This window comes from Zonotrichia leucophrys, chromosome 3 (genome assembly GCF_028769735.1).
Source record: "Zonotrichia leucophrys gambelii isolate GWCS_2022_RI chromosome 3, RI_Zleu_2.0, whole genome shotgun sequence".
Taxonomy (NCBI): Eukaryota; Metazoa; Chordata; class Aves; order Passeriformes; family Passerellidae; genus Zonotrichia; species Zonotrichia leucophrys.
Genome location: NC_088172.1, coordinates 69,715,789 through 69,735,433, shown reverse-complemented (window position 1 = coordinate 69,735,433; position 19,645 = coordinate 69,715,789). Strand labels below are relative to the sequence as shown.

At 41.1% G+C, this 19,645-nt stretch overlaps 1 protein-coding gene across 6 annotated transcripts in view; it reads left to right on the top strand.

Annotated features, from left to right (window-relative positions):
- Positions 1-951: 951 nt before the first annotated feature.
- The window catches only part of MAP3K4 (mitogen-activated protein kinase kinase kinase 4), a 63,809-nt gene continuing 45,115 nt past the window's right edge, over positions 952-19,645 (top strand). For 5 of the 6 annotated variants that reach the window (XM_064708690.1, XM_064708687.1, XM_064708684.1 and 2 more), the window contains exons 1-3: positions 952-1,078; positions 14,603-14,793; positions 17,103-18,484. In XM_064708690.1, the coding sequence (XP_064564760.1) occupies positions 1,008-1,078; positions 14,603-14,793; positions 17,103-18,484 (1,644 nt within the window). In that variant the 5' untranslated portion in view covers positions 952-1,007. Of the gene's footprint in view, positions 1,079-1,472; positions 1,578-14,602; positions 14,794-17,102; positions 18,485-19,645 lie in introns of those variants that run through there. The other variant, XM_064708688.1, reaches the window with a different exon arrangement.

Genomic DNA, 19,645 nt, shown 5'->3' with positions numbered 1-19,645 from the left:
GGTTTGTGTACACATTACTGATGCCAGGGTTTGTTGCTGCGCTTCCAGTCCCGTAACACAGAAGGTGAGGCTCCCTTGAGAGTCGATTACAGCAATTAAACGACCCGTGGCACTTTACTGCCTTTGGCGGGAGTTAATATCGATATTGGTATTCCAGCCAACCTACAGATTAGGAAATCACATTTTCCTCCCTGTATTTCCAGCTGGATAACGTGGCTCCAGTTCTCTGTCCGAGGCTGATAACCAGCGCTGCTGGAGGGTTTAAAAAGTCCAGGTTCATAAATTCAAACAAGTTACTCTGTCAGCAGCAGAGCATAAAAGACAGAAGGTTATTCTTCCACGCACGTCCCCGAAGGGGACCTCAGGGGTCTCTCAGCCCTCCAGCCCCTTGGGTCCGGCCGCGGTCGCTCCAGGCTCCGCAGGCGCCGCACTCGGGGCGAGCACGGCTGCAGGCAGCGGGCACCTGCTGAGGGAAACCATCTTCCCCTCAGCACTAATATTGTTCTTTTCTCTCTGTGTGCCGGCGGTGTGGGAGCGAGCAGCGGCAGAGACCGCGGCGCCCGCAGGCAGCGCCTGACGGCTCCGCCGCCGGGGCACGGAGGGGGCGGCAGCTCCCGCCGCGCCCCCGTCACCGCCCCGCCTCGGGATAACCGCGGCCCCTCGCGGGGAAGTGTGGGGATGTAATTTCCACGGTGCCGGAGGGAAGCGCCGCTGTCCCACAGCCAGTCCCGACCCCGCTGCCGAGAGGGGGAAACCCGCACCGGGAGCCGCCCCCAGCCCGTCCGCGGCGGAGCGGGCGCCTCTGGCGCGGCCGGTCCCTCCTGGCGCGCCGTAGCGATGCTGCCGGCGCCGCTGCCCTCGGAGGCTGTTCCCAAGATGGCGGCCGCGCGGGCGGCTCTCCGCGCTCCTGCAGCCGGGTAGGGACCCGCTCCCCTCCTCCCGCTGCTCCCGCTCCTCGCTGCGCCCCCGCGCCGCGCACCGGGGGCCGCCGCCATGCCGGTGCATGCATGAGAGACGCCGCCGCGCTGGTTTGTGCCGCCGCCGCCATGGAGGAGCCGCCGCCGTCGCCGCCGGGGAGGTCAGTAGGCAGCGCTGGCTCACGGGGCGAGCTCCGTGAAGGGAGCGGTGCGGACGGGGGCTGCGAGCGCCGGGCCGGGGGTGCACGCTCTGCCTGCGGCCCCTCCGCGCTGCAGAACCTGCGGCTGCAGCTGCTGCTGCTTCAGCGCTTCTGCAGAGCGCCCACGGAGCGAGACGGTGCTCGATAAGAAATCTCTAGTGGCTGCGGTGGGTAAGGCAGTGTTTTGCGGGCGCTTTGCATTTAAAAGCAAATCGTTTCCTTCGCCCCCAGCCTCGCAGCAGTGCAGGCGGCTGTGCCGGGGCACTGCCGCCCGGTGCCGGGGTCGGGCCGGAGGCTGCGGAGCGGCGGGGGAGCGGCAGCTGGAGCCCGCGGGGCGCTGACCGAGCGTGACCCGCGCTCCTTGACTTGTGAACTGCAGCCATAAAAGCGCTGCCCTCTCGCAAGGCTGTCTCGTGTTTATGGCAGCCGGGATGAAAATCGGGTTCTCGCTGGCGTGCCGGTAAAAACAGCGGGGTCATGGAGTATCGCTGCTGGCAGGGCTGCAATCGATAGTTGTAAGACGAGAGAGTTAAAAAAAAAAAAAAAAGAACGAAAGAGAAAGCGCTCACAAAGAAGTGTTGTGATGCCTCAAAGCTTTCTGCAACTGTTGTCACCTTCTGAATGTGCTGACCTGCGGATTGGCTTTTTGCAAGTCTCCATCTGTGCCCTGCTGAGAGATGGGGGTGCAAATTACTTTATGGTTTAGTGTTTCCAGCTGGCTGCAGAAGTATTGCATAAGTCTAAGTTATTAATGCCGTGGCAATTATTTCTCATTTTTAAGTAACATCCTGTTGATGCACTTCACTTCTCAGTAGGAGGCATTCAGGAAACGTTTTTAAAACGCTTGTGTGATCAATTTGTACTGTAAGGTAGTAGTCAGGTGCATTGTGTTCTAGGTGTGCTGTGCAAAATATCTGCTGTAGTGTTGCTGAGACAGTTCTTGAGTATTGTGAGCTGCTGTTTTGTACTGATGGAATAAAAGGGAAGGTGTGAACGCTATGGGGTTGAACAATGCCTTTTTAATGTGCATTCGTGATTTGTTTTTGTCTCATGAAAATGCCAAAATCAGAATATGTATAAAGTTTGTAAGATTTAACAGAAATATTATGAAATACAAGTGCTATAGGGTGACTGAATTACTAAGCTTCTAAGTTCCTTTTCAAAGGACTCTTCAATGACTAATTCTGCAGGTTAAGCAGAAAATGATTTAAAATAAAGTTTGTACAAGAGCATGACCCTAGACCTGGGCTGTCTTCACGTAGAAGAGTAATCTGCAGAGCCTGAATGGAAAACACCCAGGCATTTCCTGTGCAGGGCCATTTCTGACCTCTGCTGGATTCTGCTTATTACAGGACAGTTTATATGAGTCGGATGTGGGTGTGGACAATGTGGTGACAACTTTACCCAGCAAATGAAAATTGAATTAGCTATTTCGGAGTGAGCTGGTGGGTGGGAAGGGGATGTCTCCAAACAATTAGGCAGCCTTAATTTGTGTGGGGTAGTGCATGTACTGCATCCACTGTGATTCACTGCTGTGTGTACTTTGTGTCCCGAGTTCACACCTGCCTCTCTGGCTTTATGTAGCACTTGCTTTTACCTAAATGTAATACAAGTATAGTGTCTGAAGCTTTTTCAAACATGATTGCTTCTGATTTACATTTTGGAATCATCATTAGATGTTTATTCTTGGGGCTGTGAGGTCAGAATCTTGTTGAAATCAGTTTATTTTGCACAGGCTTGGGCGTTTGAAATCCATTTGATGGCAGATCACTTTTAATCCTTTTTGTAGAGTGTGAATGTGTTCTTATGATAAAGAGTTCTGGCTGGTATCAAAGTGCATTGCTATAATGCATTCTCTTTAAGTTAACTTCAGTTCTGGGGGAGAAGTATTCAGTCATTCTGAATTAGCAATACACCTACATTTGTTTGATAAACAAAACTTATTGATTTGTTGTTTTGAGACTGCTTGGTGTGAGAAATCTGCTTGTATTTGTGTGAGGATTCTGTCTCTTGTTAGAGTATAAATGCAATGGTAAGTTTTGTAAACTGAAGGCAAACACAAAATTTATCTATGTTTTTTTTCTTTAATTACACAATCCTTAGTCAAAAGCTTTTGATTTTGAATCCCTCTCCAAAACCACACTGTTTTTCCCAGCTCTTCCTTTCTTTCTTGAAACACACTTTGTGGGGGAGAGAGGGGAGACAGCTCTAAAGTGAAAAATGCTCTGGGAAGCTACGAGCAGATGTTGATTTTGAGGTAGAATTGCACTTTGACCCTGGATAGCATGCAGTGGTTATGGATGAGTGAAAAGATACTACTGAAAGGTTTAGTGAGGAATTCACATTTAAGTATCAATCCTTAAAACAAATGGAAAGTTTTCAAGCTAAAATGTTTCCACGTAAATAATTTAGAATGCTAATAAAAACAGGTGCCTTTGGTGCTTCTTGGTTATTACCCATTGGCTTTAAATTTCCCAAGCCAAGTTTTAGGCTTTCCCAAGAATTTTCTGGCACAAAATCCACGGTAGAGAAAAGTGAGGCCTTAAGCATGTCCTTTGTTGGGATTTGCCCTTTGTTTGGGGGCACTGCAAAGGCATGGAGAGTCATAGGGTTGCCCTGACTTGTGCCCTGATTGCTTGTACCCTCTTTTCTCCAGTGCAAGGGGTGTGAATAAAGTGGGACAGAATTGTGAATTATGTGGAGGCTTCCTCCTTGCTGGGGAACTTGTCAGTAGTCTGTCTGTCAGATTTGTTGTCTCCAGGATGACAATGAACTGGGGCTGTCAGTCTGCAGCATCTGTGGTTTGGGGCAAGCCTGAGGTTGTGTCATGAATTGTGCTCAACATATTTTCTTGCTTGCCAGACTATCTGTATGGCTGATAGTGTATGAGCAGTGAAAGAGTTTATTTTATTAACTTAAGATCATAGCTTCAGTGGGAAAAATGATTTAAGTATATAGAGCTTTGCCATAGCTTTTATTCCCCCCGTGCATTTAAATGAGGTGAGATGTAATCTCTGTTCTATATGTATTGCATTTTCTTGTTTACATGTGCAGGTCTGGAATGAATGACTGATTGCTCCACCTACGCACAAACACACATGAAGTGCTGCTTGAGATGTCTTTGGCATTTGTAGCAGTAAGGATTAGTCGGTGTTGTGTGGCTGCCTGGGTTGTTTTTATGTCTGTTAATTAGTGCTGTCTGTGTCAAGGTTGGTTTTACTATTATGTAAGCTACTGATATTGACCTTTGTGGAATGCAAACTGTGCTGTGATGAAAACAAATCTACTGAATTTCAAGGAAAGCATAAGGGATATGCAGTAATTCTCAGGGAGCTAATTGGGATTTTTAGAGGTTTATAAAGATTCCATGACAACCACATTTCTTAAATTATATCCAAACCATTCTTTTCAACTGCATCCAAAATACATTTAGAAGACAATTTTTCATAGTAGCAACTGCTAGTCAATAGTGTGTTGACCTCTGTCAGCACAGGAGTCTCAGCTCATTTTATCACTTGTGTGGTTGGATTTGCTGTCATCTACAATGTTTATGTTTGCAAAACTGTTACTTTCCTTCGGTTTTATTCTTCTCTGATATTGATTGCACTGATGCTATATTTAGTCTGTAATTTATTAAGTAAATAATTTTTGAATTTTAAAAAATAACTTAGAAGCTTATTTATTTAAAGAGTTGGCAAGGGTGCCATGCTCACTCTTGGCTTACTGTGAACGTAAAGCCAAATGAGAATCTTTGTCTTTAACATCTGAATTTGAGTGTTACTAATGCTCACTTGTGTCCAAGAACCCTGTGTGTAAAGTCACATTAATTTGTCATGAAACCCAATCAGGTTTATTCTGGAGCCAGACAAGATAGGATGTAACTATTGTGCTGATGAATGTCTCCTGCAGTCTTGGGGTAGAAGGAGGAAATAAGTTCTGTTCTGTCTGTGTTCTGCTGATATTTAGTGGTACTGAGTATCATGTGTTGCTTTCTAATGTGGTGTAAATGTATGGTTTATTGTGCCCTTGGCTTGCTTGTGCTGCTGTTTATTGCTGTTGCTTTTCCTGAGAGCAGTATTTGGAAGAGTTTTTACCATTTTGGCTGTGGAACATCCATTCAGTAAGTGATAACAAGGCCACGGTTACTTGTGCCTCGATGACTTCTTGGCCTCACTGTCGAGCTCTCCGTGGGTGTGACCCCTGAGTTTTTGGGATGCTCCAAACAGTGCAGAGGACTGAAGTCCCATTGCATTGCATGGATTTTCCAAACGTCACAGACAAGAAGTCCAGCCTGCTGTGCTCAGAGAGCAGCTTCCACTAAAAACCTATTTAACTTCCAATGCTTCACCTTCAGGGTTCTTGTAGACTTTGCTTTTGTCTAAATGATGAACTGAAACTTTGGGATCATAAGCAATTGTTAGCTTTTTGTTATCTGGGAATGGAACTTTCTGCCAGAAGAGTAGAGTGTGTATGGGAGAGTGGGGGGAGAATGGCTGTTACAGTTCTTTTTATCTTTTATCACAGGTCTGTGCAATTCCCAGTTTATCACTTTTATATGTTATATATTTATAGTTGAACCTAGCAACCTAACACTCTTTTCTCAGTAGTATGTAACTTTTCTTGGTGGAGCTTAAGTTTTCCAGAAAAGCCATGCAGGTGTGTTAGTACAGATTTTTCATAAATAGTTCTTAATGAAGTGTACTTTACTGCACTGGTGTGTGGCTTGAGACCTTGGGATCTGATCTGTGCAGGAGCCAAGAGCTTAATTGCAGCACTTACCCTTTGGATTGATACTGTACTATGTAGAGCTCAAACATCATTAGTGAGGAAAGCATATTTCAGAGATCCTTACTTAAAAAAATCAGTTCAAATTCCCAAATATGAGCTAGCATATAGTTGAGGTTGAAAAAGCAGCACTAAAGGAGAAGCATGGGGTTTGGAATCAATGAATATTTTAACATCAGTGGTTAAGTGAAGAGAGCTGGCTACTAACTGGGCTGGGTAAAGCTCTCTTAGCTCTTGTTTCTGCAGTTCTAACCTTTGATCCATTTGCAGCCCCACTTGGCAGGCTTAAATGTGGATGTGGAAACCTAACAAACCCATCAACACTTTCACACTTTATTGCACATTATAGAGCAAGGGTAGAATTAAATAGACATTTTTACTTTTGAAATAAAACATGGCAAATTTTAATCAAATAATCTATTGGGGGCAAGCTCAGAAATGAATGTACTGTAAATGCTGTTACATCATGGTTCAAATTTGTATGAAAACTTATAATAAAAATCCAAGATGGAAAAATTAGTTAAGCTTTCTCTGTTTTCAGATTTGCTGGTAGAAAAGAACTGAAAGTTCTGAGTATTTTTTTCTGAGATGAGAACACGAAGAACTGCCAAAACTTTTATGAGAACTCTATTTTATTAATTTTTTATCCTTATTTCTAGTCGGTATAACTTGCAGAAGAAAAATTACTTCCTTATATCATTTAAATGTGTCTCAGTAGTGCTTATCACTACTTGCTATAAAAAGATATGATGAATCCTACTTTGCATTGTGCTTAATTTATTCTTGAATCAATGTTTGACAATTTCTTCTTTTGAGGTTTACCATGTTGTTCTAATCAGCCAAAAGGTGCTTCAATACTTCACCACTCTTTCAATAACTTTGGTTAGATTTTTCTGTGACATTGTCATTCTGTTGTAAATATAGTAAGCACATATAGAAGCTTCTGCCCAGGAATATAGGAGAATTTTGGGACAAGTGCCAAAGTAGTAGTAATTTGCAGAACTGACTCTGGTGGCTTCCAGATCTTGAGAAGGTGAACATTCTGTTAAAATTTTTCTGTTAAACTAAAATTTGCTAGTAAGTACATTAGTGCTCTTAAGGAAATTTGTGATGCCCAGTCAAATGTGTGCTTGAGGTCTACTGTAGAAATGAAGTGTGTTCACACTTGCTGGGTCCTTCCATTCTAATTAAACAGCTTAATTGAGAGTTACCAAGGAGGAAAAGTTGTTGCTGGGAATCAATTACAGTTTAACTGTTTAGCTCAAAGCTGTACATTAGTCTTTTCCCAAGTAATTTTATTTTGTCCTTGGTGGTTTCCAGAGAAACATTGGTGATTTTCTCACCGTGAAGTCTCACTCCAAACCTCTGTTTGTGTTGCAGCTGAAGTCCTTGCTGTTTGTTGCTTCCTTAGTTGATGTGGAATTTATTGTACTTGGTTCTTTACTGCTAGCTGGACTATTGTAGTGTAAACCTGTAGTTTGCAGTGGGTGGCACGGGTTTCATTGCAGCCTTGAGTGCCCTCATTTGAGCAGCCCTGCTACAGGTTAGTTTTCTAAGAGAAACAAGGTGTAAATCGTGAACAAAGCAGGGCTTTTCAAGGGTTTCTGTTACATCCTGACAATTCACTAATGAAGCTTTAGTGGTTCTGTCATTATTTCTATGCTCACACTCCCTTGTTCATAGGTTAATTTATAAGAAAGCTACTGGAATTATGTAATCAACCAGTTCTTGATGGTTACACCTGTATCACTTTAAGCATTTTCCTGCCCAAGTATTTTGCTTTTATTGTTGCTGCAAGTAAAAATCTGCATTGGTTTTGCAGCTAACTCAGCTAAAAATGACTGTTCTCATCTCCTAACATCCCTCTCTTGCCCTCCCTCAACTAGGAATGCCTGCCACATGGAACTTGCTAGTGTGACATTAAGTACATTTAGCTGCCTAATCAAAATTAAAGTGGCTGAAGTTGGAAAAATCCTGCTAACAGAGGTGTTCCAGCTAAGCTGGATTGTTTTGTCAGCACCAGTGAAGAGCCAGGGTTGGTACTTTAGGTTATGCCTGTGCATCTGGAGTGCTGGTGACTTCTGGCAAAGTGTCTGGAAAGCAGAAAGGACAGACAGTCATGTAAAATGGCTTCATGTGCAGCCAGAAGAGAGTGACTGAGGGCACCTTTTCACTTAACACTCAGCAGGTTGCCTTCTTCACCCTGGTGTCTCTGCAAGGGAATGCCAGGGTGAATGCCTCAGGAAGGATGTAGAGGAGGAGCTTGGCTGTCGCGTGGCTGTGGGGTTTTTGCTTGTGGGAGTTCATCTGACAGGTAAATGGTGCACCAAAAAACCCATGGGTTTGTTCACTGCCAGGTTGGTGATTGTCACAGGATTGTTGGCTTCTGTGCAGAAGGGATGGCAAAAGGGGCAGGGATGTGCAACCTGGGAAGCAAAAGGTGCACTGGAGCAGGTTCCCCTTTTTATCATGTCATCTTACCATGCCTGTAGTGTTGGTAATTTCTGAGGGTCTTCACTGTGAATAGCTTTACGTTTCATACTTGATAAAAGTTTTTTGAATATTGCTTCCTTTTTTACAAGTGTCTCTGCTGTAAGCTGTTTTAATGCAAACTTAGATTCTATAGGATTTGCATATGTAGACATACTAGATGAAAGATGCAAGTGCTTTTTTGCATTTTGTGTCAGGAATAAATGGTAAAATTACTATCTGTTATGAATAAATTTTTTGCTCTCCTTTACTCCTGTCCAGGTATCAGCTTTTTCCCCCCAGTATGCTGGTTGTTCATTCCTAGGCTGCAGAGATAAATGATCACATATCCTGCCTTCCCTTGATTCCTCTGGGAGAAAAAAAATGTAGCTATATACAGCTGAATTTGAATTAAAATATTTATTAAAACTGAAATTTTTATGCTGGTACTGTATCTTCTTTAAAACATAATTTGAAATATTCTTCCTGTAAGCGCTGTGCCAGACTTAAACAGGGTGTGTATAGCAAAAAAATACAGCTTCATTTGTACATACTGTGTGCAAATTCCTGCTGTGCTGTAATAAAAAATGTAATTAAAAAAAACCCAACAAGATCTTTTCCTTGCCTTGTACTGAAGATTTCCATTTGCTGCACTTAGGGCAGTTTATAGTAAATGCAGTAGCATCAAACACTTCATTTTTGTATTCAGACGTGTAGCAGATCTTTGAAAATGCCTTAACCAAAGCTGGATTTTTAGTTGCTTCTGCTTTCAGTTCGGCAACTTGTCAGAACCATGTCCATTTATTTGAGTTTACAGCTTCCTTCAGAACATAATTTTTAAAAAGTGGTTAAAATACAGTGGTGCATGATCTTTCCTAATGTTGGAATGTAGCACTATGTGTTTACACCAGGTAGTTGTCCCGTACTGTAGCAGAACTTCAGGATTTTCCATCTTGTTTTCCTGATTAGGTTGCCTAATCCTCAGTCTTTGATACCCAAGGTGCTGCTGATTGTTTAGTGAAGTCCCTTCCTTGAGCTGTAGGTCCAGGACTAACATTACATTCTCTTCTGCAACAAAATGAAACCTAGTACTGCCCCAAAGAAACTGGGGTTCTGATTCCAGTTTTGTTGTGTGTGGTGTTTAGCAGCACTGACTGAATACTTCAGAGTTTTTCTGTTTTAACAGGTGCAAAGGTGGGTACTTAAAAATTGTGTAGGCTTTTTGTATTACCAGCAGCTGTTGGGTGATGACAGTTCTTGTCAGAATACTCTTTGAAATAGGCTGGTTGCAACTACATTTAGGGAGAGCTACCTTAACTTTAACAAGATGTGTTTGGCAGTGTGTAGTGCCTGTGTTTTCTGCTGCTTTTGCTGACTGGGAATGTGCTTTACTAAGAACAGACTAATGTAGCTTTGTCTTCCTGCATTAATTATCCAGCTGAATCTGAGTTAAGGAGTATATATTTGAAAAACAGATACTTTGCTTTTAAAACAAAGACACTGAATGTCAAGAGCTGGTACTTGGTAATTTGGGGCTGGACCCTGTAAAGATATTGCAGTTTTCTGTATGAAAGTGGCAGGGTGCTGAAAGAAGTGTTGAGAAAGAGCCTTCCTGATTCCTGCATGGTGTGATGTCTTTGAAGCTGCAGGAGGCTGTTTGCAGCAGCAGTGTCTGCAGTGCACAGCTTCCAGGCCATTGTGGTGGGTGACAATCCTGGCTCCTGTGTGGCAGCTGCAGAACTCAAACTTACGCCATGTGCTTGTAGTCCCGGCCATTGGCCTCTGCTGCTCTGATCCCCAGCTGGCTTTGAGCCTGCCCGTGGGATGATGAGCAATGGCTGAACCTGTTGTAGTGTGTTGTTAAGTTTCTTGTGTTGTTCCCCCAATTTATGTATTGTTCTCCCCTATTATGTGTAAAATGGTTTTGTTCCCCCAGTTTTTCCCGCCACTGCTACCCTGTCAGTTAAGTTGTTATGGTAACCTCGCTATTCATAGTTGCCGATATGTAATTGCTCCTCCCCTGGTTTCCCTTATAAGTGAAAGTTGTCTCCTCCCTGGGCCCAGTCAATCACCCCCTTCTCCTCCCAGGTTTCGAGAACCTTCTCCTCTCTGGAGATGGTGGCTGGCTGGGGTCCCAGGACACCTCCCTTACCTTTTGATTATTGGTCTCCATGGAGTGTCAGTTCTGTGAAGTTCATCCCCTCACCTTTCCCGATTGGTTCCGCCTGTACCCACCCCCCCTCCTTTATAATCCTGTTTCACCCCCTATTGAAAAAAAACTTTTCCCGGTTGGTTTCCCCGCGTTTAGATCCTGCAACACCTTCAATAAACCGATGTTTAACCCCTGGTGAAATGGTCAGCTACGTTCCTCCCCAATACCAGCGGTGTAAGCCAGTCCTCAGCCAGCGCAGCCCGAGGCCATCAGACGCCGAAGGGTGCTGGCCAGGAATTGCAGAGGGGCATCGGCCTTTCGCCCTCAGCTAGTCGGACTCTAAACTTCGGGCCACGTACGCCCCCCTCCGCAAGAACCTGAGTTCATTGTGGAAGTGCCTCATGTATTTGAACTCCTGCTGATGACGAGGGTAGCTGGTTGAAAGGAAGAGTGAAAAGATGTTTTTTTCCCCATATAGCTCTCACAGTTTTTAGAATGATCTCTCATTAATGGCTGTTACAAACTTTGCCAGTTTGAATGATACTTCAGGAAACTGCAAAATTTTGTGCTGGTTAAAAATCTTATTCCTCCTACTTCAGCCTAATTATTGTAATGTTCCCCTGTGATCCTCAGTGGTCTTTTAATTTGCTGATTGTTTTTTTAGTGATTAATGAGCATATTTTTCTAGAGGTTGTGGCCTTTATCAGTAGTGGTGGTTACCAGACTTTTTGTTTCATGCCCTGCTGCTTCAAATTTCATGCCTTAATTTCTATCCCCCCTTCCTATTTTTGTTTGCAGGCCTTTGAAAATCTACAAGAATTATCTTGATTTTCATGACTGATCTGGATTTGTAAATACATTACCATCACTTTTACTTAGCAAAAAAACCCAAAAAAACAACCAAACCAACAAATCCTGTTGTCATCCAGAAGTACAAATTAAAGAAATTATGCATTCTGTCATTTCAGCTTCTGGTTGAAATGCACCCTGTTATAACATACAGTAGTTACTTTTGGAAACATTCTGAGTTGGTTGGGGTTTTTTGGTGCATTTCAGAGCTGTCAAGGTGTTTTGCTTTGGTTGTTGTTATTACCGTACTGCTCTTAAAACTTTTACAATATTTGTGATTTATGCATCCTGGCTACAGTCTTTCTTATATTCCAAGGGTAAATTTCCAAGAAGCATTTTTCTCATGAAAATTGAGACTGGGAACCTGTGAATAGAATATGAAAATTACACACTTCTAGTTTTCCTAGTAGGGATTTGGTTTAGGCTGCTATTGGCAAATAGTAACTGCATTTGTCACATTTCTGGCTTTCACTTTGTGTGTAAGCCTGATTGAGATTTGGATGGTTCTCACTGGCTGTGGGGGAGAAAACCTGCATATCTTGGTAGCTAAGAAGAAATTAGCCTTGATTAATGTTTCTCAACCCTGGTTGCAACAGTATTTAGGAACCAACAATTCTGTCTAATAACCACCACTATAATCTGATTCAGGTTTGCCAGCACCGCGTTTTAGAGATAGGCAGGTTTAATTAGTCTATGGTTTGTTCATGATGGTAAATAACACACAAACATTGCAAATGCTGTGTCAGTAATCTGTAAAACCATAACTGATTTCAGTACTGGTGTTGCTGATGAAGATTGTGTATGTCTGCTGTTGTGTGGATTAGGAAAATTGATCCTAGCATGTCAAAGCTGATGCAGCTCAGACCCTGTATATTTGGTGCATTTTTTACCATAAGGTTTGCACTGATGAAACTGATTCATTGTATTAATTGACACTGAGTTGAGGTATAGGCTTTGCACACAAACCCAAATCTGAGTATGCTGGATTTTTAAAACTTGCTTTGCAGCCTGTGCCTTTCTCTCTAAGCAGAGCAGCCAGCTTTGGTTAGATCATCTCACCAGCTGCTAACAAGACTGCATCTGTTGTTACGAACAAGAGCATGATTGCTGGTTTTGTGATATGATTTCAAGTGCTGCATGTTTTGTGATGTCTGCTGTGCTTCTTATCAAAGAACATCTTACTAAATTACCCAGCAAAAATGGTTGAATGTTAAGTAAGTCATACTGGATGCTGCTGTATAGGTGTATATGTAGTCCAGGTGTGAGGTTGGAGGGTAATTGGGATACTTCTGGCACTCATGCTCTCTCATCAGACTTAGCAAGAAACAAACAAGGTAGAATTATAAATCATTTAGGTTGATAAAGACCTCTGAGATTGAGTCTGACTGTAATGTGTTGAAGTCCACCAATAAACCATGTCCTGTAAGGGCCCCATCTACAGAGATGGCCTCCAGAGATAGAGACCATAACTTTAAATAACATAAAGTTCTTTAAAGATCACTTAGTTTGGCTTGGTGGAGAGGTTTTGATCATTAAGTTTTTCAAAGAGGTTGCTTACTTATAAACAGAAGGAAAACAGTGTTTTCACTGGTCTCCCCTAATGAGGTAACTTGTCCTAGTTTAAAACTGCCTTGGACACCTAACGTGAGTGCTTGCAGGATCTGTTCTGCCAGACTCTGCAGGAGCATCAGCACTCCACCCTGTGCCTTGCCAGGCCAGTGAGATCACTGAAAAAATAAATGGCTCCATAAGTGCTGGAACTAACGACTTCTGTTTTATGTGGTTTAGTCTCTTGTGGTTGATTTGTCTTTGGCAAGATCAGAGGGGTGTTCTCTGCCTGTTTTGCAGTAGGAGTGTTTGCAAACATTCTCAGAAGTAAAGCTCTTCTGGTGTCCCAAAAGATGGAAACTTGAATTCTACTTTCCCAGCTCAAGATCCATTTCTCCTGCTCATCCCCCTATTTTCACAAGATCTGTAGGAACAATTGTAAGAATTATTTTTTATATTTGGACAGTGGGGGTTGATTGAATCACATTGCTGAGACTCAGCCAGCTGCATGATGTCCCAAGGCAAGGAAACCAGACTAAAAGTATTGGTGATTTTATGTGGTTGTCACCATGTCCACATTGTAGGGCACTCCTGGGACTCCAGGGGTTGCTGTGATACCACCTGGGTCATTTTTATTGGGTAACCAGTAAAGTTTATCTGCAGAAATTGGTGAACAGTATTTTTTTCTGTTTATAGCTGAAGACCAAGAAAAAGAAGAGTATTTGTGTTTTGTTTTTGTTTCGTTAGCCTTACTACTGTTCTACTAGCTGTCAATATTCTGACATACTTCTTGCTGCAGTAACTCAGACTCATTTCCCTAGAGTTATGAATAACATTCCTTGTCTGCCCCTAAAATAGTAGCAAGTAAAATATAATTTGTGATTTGAATGAAATTGAAGTTATCAGATACTGATGCTATCTTGCACTGATTTAGATTTACTATTTCTTTGCCTCAGTGTCTTTTACTCGAGTCAAGAGTTACTGAGAGTTCTGTAGAGTTGTTATTTGCACACCTGCTTCAGAAATAAGTGAGGAAATACAGGCAAAGAGTTTCTTTTTTTTGCTCTGAAAATGGTGTGTGGTGTTCTCCCTGATATGTGTTTAAGCACGAGAATTCCATGTATGGCACCACTGGGTGTATTTATTTATGATCTTAATGGTATTCTTGATGTTAAAATCTATGAAAAATACTTCCAGATCTCCTATGCTAGATAAAAGTTTTATGAAGGGTGGGAGAGTGATTTTAGAAGTTGCCTTTGTGATATGAGGGGTTTAGAGGGTGGAGGATGGAAGAGAAGATCTCTGCTGTTCTCCATGCTACTGATTAGATTGAATGTCCTGCATTATCTTTGTATGTTTGAACCTTGGTTTATTTACTGCATCTCTTAGTTCAGGCTTGCCACAAGTCTTTTCAGGAAGAGATACATACATGTGTATGTTTACATTGTGTTCTTCTAGTGACACTGCCTATACCATTCTCTTTGTATGTTGCCTAGTATTTATTTGACTGGAAACTTATCCTTAGGGATATGAAAAAAACTGGGGTAGGTATACATGGATGTGACCATAAAATAGAGAAGATTGACTGTGGTTGTGATTTTTAGATGAAATAGCTTTTAAAGCAGATCTTGCAAGTAAAATGTCTTTATCTTGATTGTAATGGTTTATCTTGTTCTCTGCAGGAAAGAGTGCAAATCAGGAGATGCTACTTCCAAGATCTCTGAATCCGACCCTGAGGAATTATCAGATGAAGCAAGTGCTGACACTTTCTATGGCGCTTCTCCCCCCAGCACACCCCGCCAGATGAAGCGAATGTCAACAAAGCACCAGAAAAATAATGTCAGCAGACCTGCTGGCCGCTCCGCTTCGAAAGGTAGGTGTGGTGCCTGGGATCTTCCCTAAAATGCCTCTTGTTACCTGGTGGAGGTGCACTTATACAGAAGGTGGAGCTGGATGCTGAGGTACAGTGAGAGAACACGAGGCAGCTGTCGTGAATTGCAACAAGGGAAGGCTCTTAGGTCTTAGAAAAAAAATTTTGCTACGACAGTGCTTAAACAATGAAATTTACTAGAGGGATTGTTGGCTTGTGAGATCTCTATCTTTAGAGATTTCTAAAACGGAACTGGGTAAAATTATGAGCAGGCTAAACTAGTTTTGAAATAAACCCAATTTTGAGGAGAAAGTTGGAAAAAATTACTTTCAGAAGTATTTTTTAATCGCTTTTTTCTGCGATTCTGTGATTATAGTAATGGTGTAGTTGCTTTTCTGCTCACTTTTACTGTTCTGAAGCACTTCACAGGCTGTTTATTGCAAAATACAATTTTTAGTGATTATTCCTTACTCTTTAATGTCAGTGAATCACTTAAAGTGCAGTTACTTTAGTAACTTAGTATAAGGAGATTAGTAGATTAGATTAGTATATGGTGCTTTAGTATAAGGAGATTCTGGGGGAAAACCCATACTTGATATGCATTTTTCCCCTAATGTTGCTAGGTAATGGTACCACATAATAAAACCTTTTAGCTTAAAATGATTTTTTTTTGTTGTTTCTGAAATTGCATAGGTGCAAAAAAGCCATTTAAGATTGTATGTTCAATGTTTTCATACAGAATACAACTAGATTTTTGTGGGTTTGTTTTGTTGTTTGTTCAATATATTTTTAAACAAATAACAAACTATGTCAAACAATTATTTGCCAGAGTTATGGCAGCTTGACTATTGCTAGTTAATGTTTTGGAAGCAATTTTTTAAATTGCCTCACATGAAACAAGGAAACGTTAGAGTGTATAGCAAGGGTAACATTTTTGAGGTAAAATGTAGGGAAGAAAAAGGTGAATTGTTTGGGGTGAATAAGGGAATATAGTAAATTCTTTGGTTGCGTAGGGCTGTGGAATGCAAGTTCGTAATAAAAGAAGGGCCAACACAAACATTTTCCAAAGCTTCTCTTCCCATTCACTTCATGCAACCTCCAAATAACATCACTGAAGACAGAATTCACCAAAATACCTCTTCCTTATATGAAAATACAAAAATATCCTGTTACTATTGCCAGTTAACTGTAGGCATTAGAATTATTAAGCCTCTTTAACTTCACTGAAAGGCACATTTAAAAGTAAGTAAAATTCTGTTGCAACATTAACTCTGTTTTATCCCTGTATATAGTCACCATGTAAACTTTTCTTGCTTTTGGTGATTTTTTTGTTCTTCTATTTTCATTATGTGTTTTAAAAAAGTGTTAGTTTCTAAACAGAGACATTGTGATACTAAAGAAATATAATACATTATATTACATTGTTAGCCTTTGCTTCTGAGCACACGTGGAAGTTTGATACCTTTATGAGAAAGGAGGAGTTATTGTTTATCCCTGCTTATAGATTTAGAGTTTTTGGAGCAAGGTCTTTGTATTTGTGAGGGGAATGATTCTTACTTCTGGCATGATAATATCCTTTTCTTTGTTATCATGAGTATCTTAAAATATGTTTGAGGTTTTTTTCCCTGATTAATTGGATAGTGTTGTGTAAAGTATCATTTTCTGGAAAGTTCATGGCTGTTTTTTTTTTCTTTAACTTTGCCTATGTGTACCACTTCAGAACAGTTATTTTGTATTATGAAGAGGAAAAAAAAAGCCACCCCAAAACCTTGTGGAGTAGTTTGTTGACCTTGAATGTGTATGCATATGCTCTTACTGAGCTTGAATGGCTTTACTTCAGTAAGAGAAGTCTGTCAGAGGTTGGTTGGATGTAACTAATTATTATAAAAATAAATTTGAAATAACTTTTTAGATGTTTATAAGTAAGATTTAAGGTATCTTTATTTAGATAACTGAAAGAATTTTGGGAATTAGGAGCTTGGCTTGCTTTTACTTCTGGTACTTGGTTGTTTAATTTCTGTCACACCATGGTCATTGGGATACTCAAGATGAGAAATACTCAAGATGAGAATTTCCTGAGGTTCTTTCTGCAAAAAAAATGGTAAAGCAACAGAAAAAGAAAAAATCCTTTGGTTTAGGGTATAGTAGTGGTAACTTCTAATAATAAGATTACATTTTACTTCTATCCATTCCTGTTTTGTTTTATTGATATTAAACATTTTTATGCTCAACCTAAGAAAAATGATTGGGAACTGAGCTGAAATATGCTTGTTTTTGTTGCTGCAGTCACATTGTTTTTTCTTTGCTTACAGAAAAGATGAGTGTGCCATCTCAGTCTTTGCATAAAGACAATGGGAAAACCATTGAGAATGTGGAAGAGCACAGCTATAAGCAAGGGAAAAAGATCAGAGATGCCCTAAGGACAACAGAACGAGATCACAAGAAAAATGTGCAGTGCTCATTTATGTTAGACTCAGTTGGTGGCTCTCTGCCAAAAAAAACAATTCCAGATGTTGATCTCAATAAGCCTTACCTCAGCCTTGGCTGTAGCCATGCTAAGCTTCCAGTCTCTGTGCCCATGCCAATACCCAGAACCACGCGCCAGACTTCTAGGACCGACTGCCCGGCAGACCGGTTAAAATTCTTTGAAACCCTCCGGCTTTTGTTAAAACTTACCTCAGTCTCAAAGAAAAAGGACAGGGAGCAGAGGGGACAGGAAAACACCTCCTCTGTCTGGTTGAACCGATCCAATGAGCTGATCTGGCTGGAGCTGCAAGCTTGGCATGCTGGCCGGAGCATTAATGACCAAGACCTCTATCTCTATGCAGCCCGTCAAGCTATCCCCGATATCATCAATGAAATCCTCACCTTCAAAGTGGACTATGGAAACTTCTCCTCTGTAAAAAATGGAGCCAGTCTCAATGGTACTTCAGGAGAAGGAGTTTGCAAATCAACACATGGAACTAGTGCTTTGGGTTACTCGAGTTACCATGAACACCTCCATCGGCAGCGGGTCTCGTTTGAGCAGGTAAAGCGAATCATGGAGCTGCTGGAGTACATAGAAGCACTTTATCCATCTCTGCAGGCTCTTCAAAAGGACTACGAAAAGTATGCTGCAAAGGACTTCCAAGACAGGGTGCAGGCACTCTGTCTATGGTTAAATATTACAAAAGACTTAAACCAGAAACTAAGGATTATGGGGACTGTATTGGGCATCAAAAATCTGTCTGACATTGGCTGGCCAGTGTTTGAAATTCCTTCTCCTCGACTGTCTAAGGACAATGATCCAGATGATGAAGACATTGATAGGGAAGTAGAAATAAAGGAGTCCTCAGGAACATGCACAGAAGAGAGTGATGGTGACGAACAAATCTCTGAGGAGAATGTTGAGGAACTCAGACAAGCCATCAAGAACAATTTTACTAATAAACCAAATTTTGACTTTCAGGACCATTTTTCAAGGAGGCTTGATAGGCTTGAATCTGAGGAAGACTCTACTTCCTGGGTTATTCCAGAATGCAGCGCTGAGGGAAGCTGCGGCCAACACTGTTTGACCTCTATTTACAGGCCATTTGTTGATAAAGCACTGAAGCAAATGGGGTTGAGGAAACTGATTTTAAGACTGCACAAGCTAATGCATGGTTCATTGCAAAGGGCCCGTATGGCGTTAGTAAGGAGTGATCACCAGCTGGAGGTAGGTTACTGGTGTCAATGGATTACAGGAGCACCTCCTTGCTGTGTTGTTCCTAACTAAAAATGTAGGAATTAGGATCTTATCAACATTTTGGTTGCTTAGTTGATTTTTGAAAAACAATATATATTATGATTATGAGCTCAGTTTTCCTTCCATGGAAATGAATCTGTCGTTTGACTGAATTTGTTTTATTGTTCATAATTGAAATGATATTTTTGTGATAACATTTTTGTTCATTATATTTTCTAATGTCTAAATCAACAAGTCAGAAAAATCACTGTGGAAAATCAGGCACAACAGTTGAATTTGAGAAAAGCAGCTATGGAGGTGGTAATTTTTCTTGTCTTCAAGACTGGATATTTTTCTGCAAGACATTCTTTATAAAAATGTCACTATAGTTTTTTTTTTGTGGTTTTTCTCATCTACACACATGAAGTACTGTGATGGCACATTATACTTGAAGAGTGATGGGATAAATGAATGGACTCAACCTTGAAATCTATGAAAATAAGTCATGTTAGTGTTGCATTCTTTAGCTGGCTTTCAGCTTAATTGTTGTTTTTCTTTGGGTCATTTTATATTCTTAATTAAGAATGACTGAGTTAATAAAACCAATGTAGGAATTAAGCAGTAAGTGAAGTACAGTAGTTTCATATTGTAAGATGCGGTCACTAATTCTGTCAATGCAGAGTATTGTTTCTTAATATAAACTGTTATCTAATTTGTAGGCATTTTTATGCTAGGAGAAATTGGTGGTGAGGATTACTTGATCTCCTTGGTAAAGTGGCACTGAGAATTCTGGGCAAAATTCTGAGAATTCTGGACAAAGGCATGTCTTAGCCAACATGCCCATTCTGAAATGGATATCATATGTGGTCTTCAAAATGTTGCAGATCTCTTAATGTTGACTGTCACATTTGCAAAAGGACTAAGAATTGCTGATCCCCCTTAGAAGTTATTTTTCTAGGATGAATAAATTTATAAATATAAAGCTATTTAATTTTGAAAGATTTTTATTTGTATGTTACTAGTGTAGATATTACTGTAGAAATTAAGCTATTAATTGAAATTTTATTTATTCTCTAATTGGTTTCAGCTTGTGTTTTAGAAAATTTGCATTAGAAATGTGTGATCATTTCCTTAGAGTCAAGTTCCTAAGCA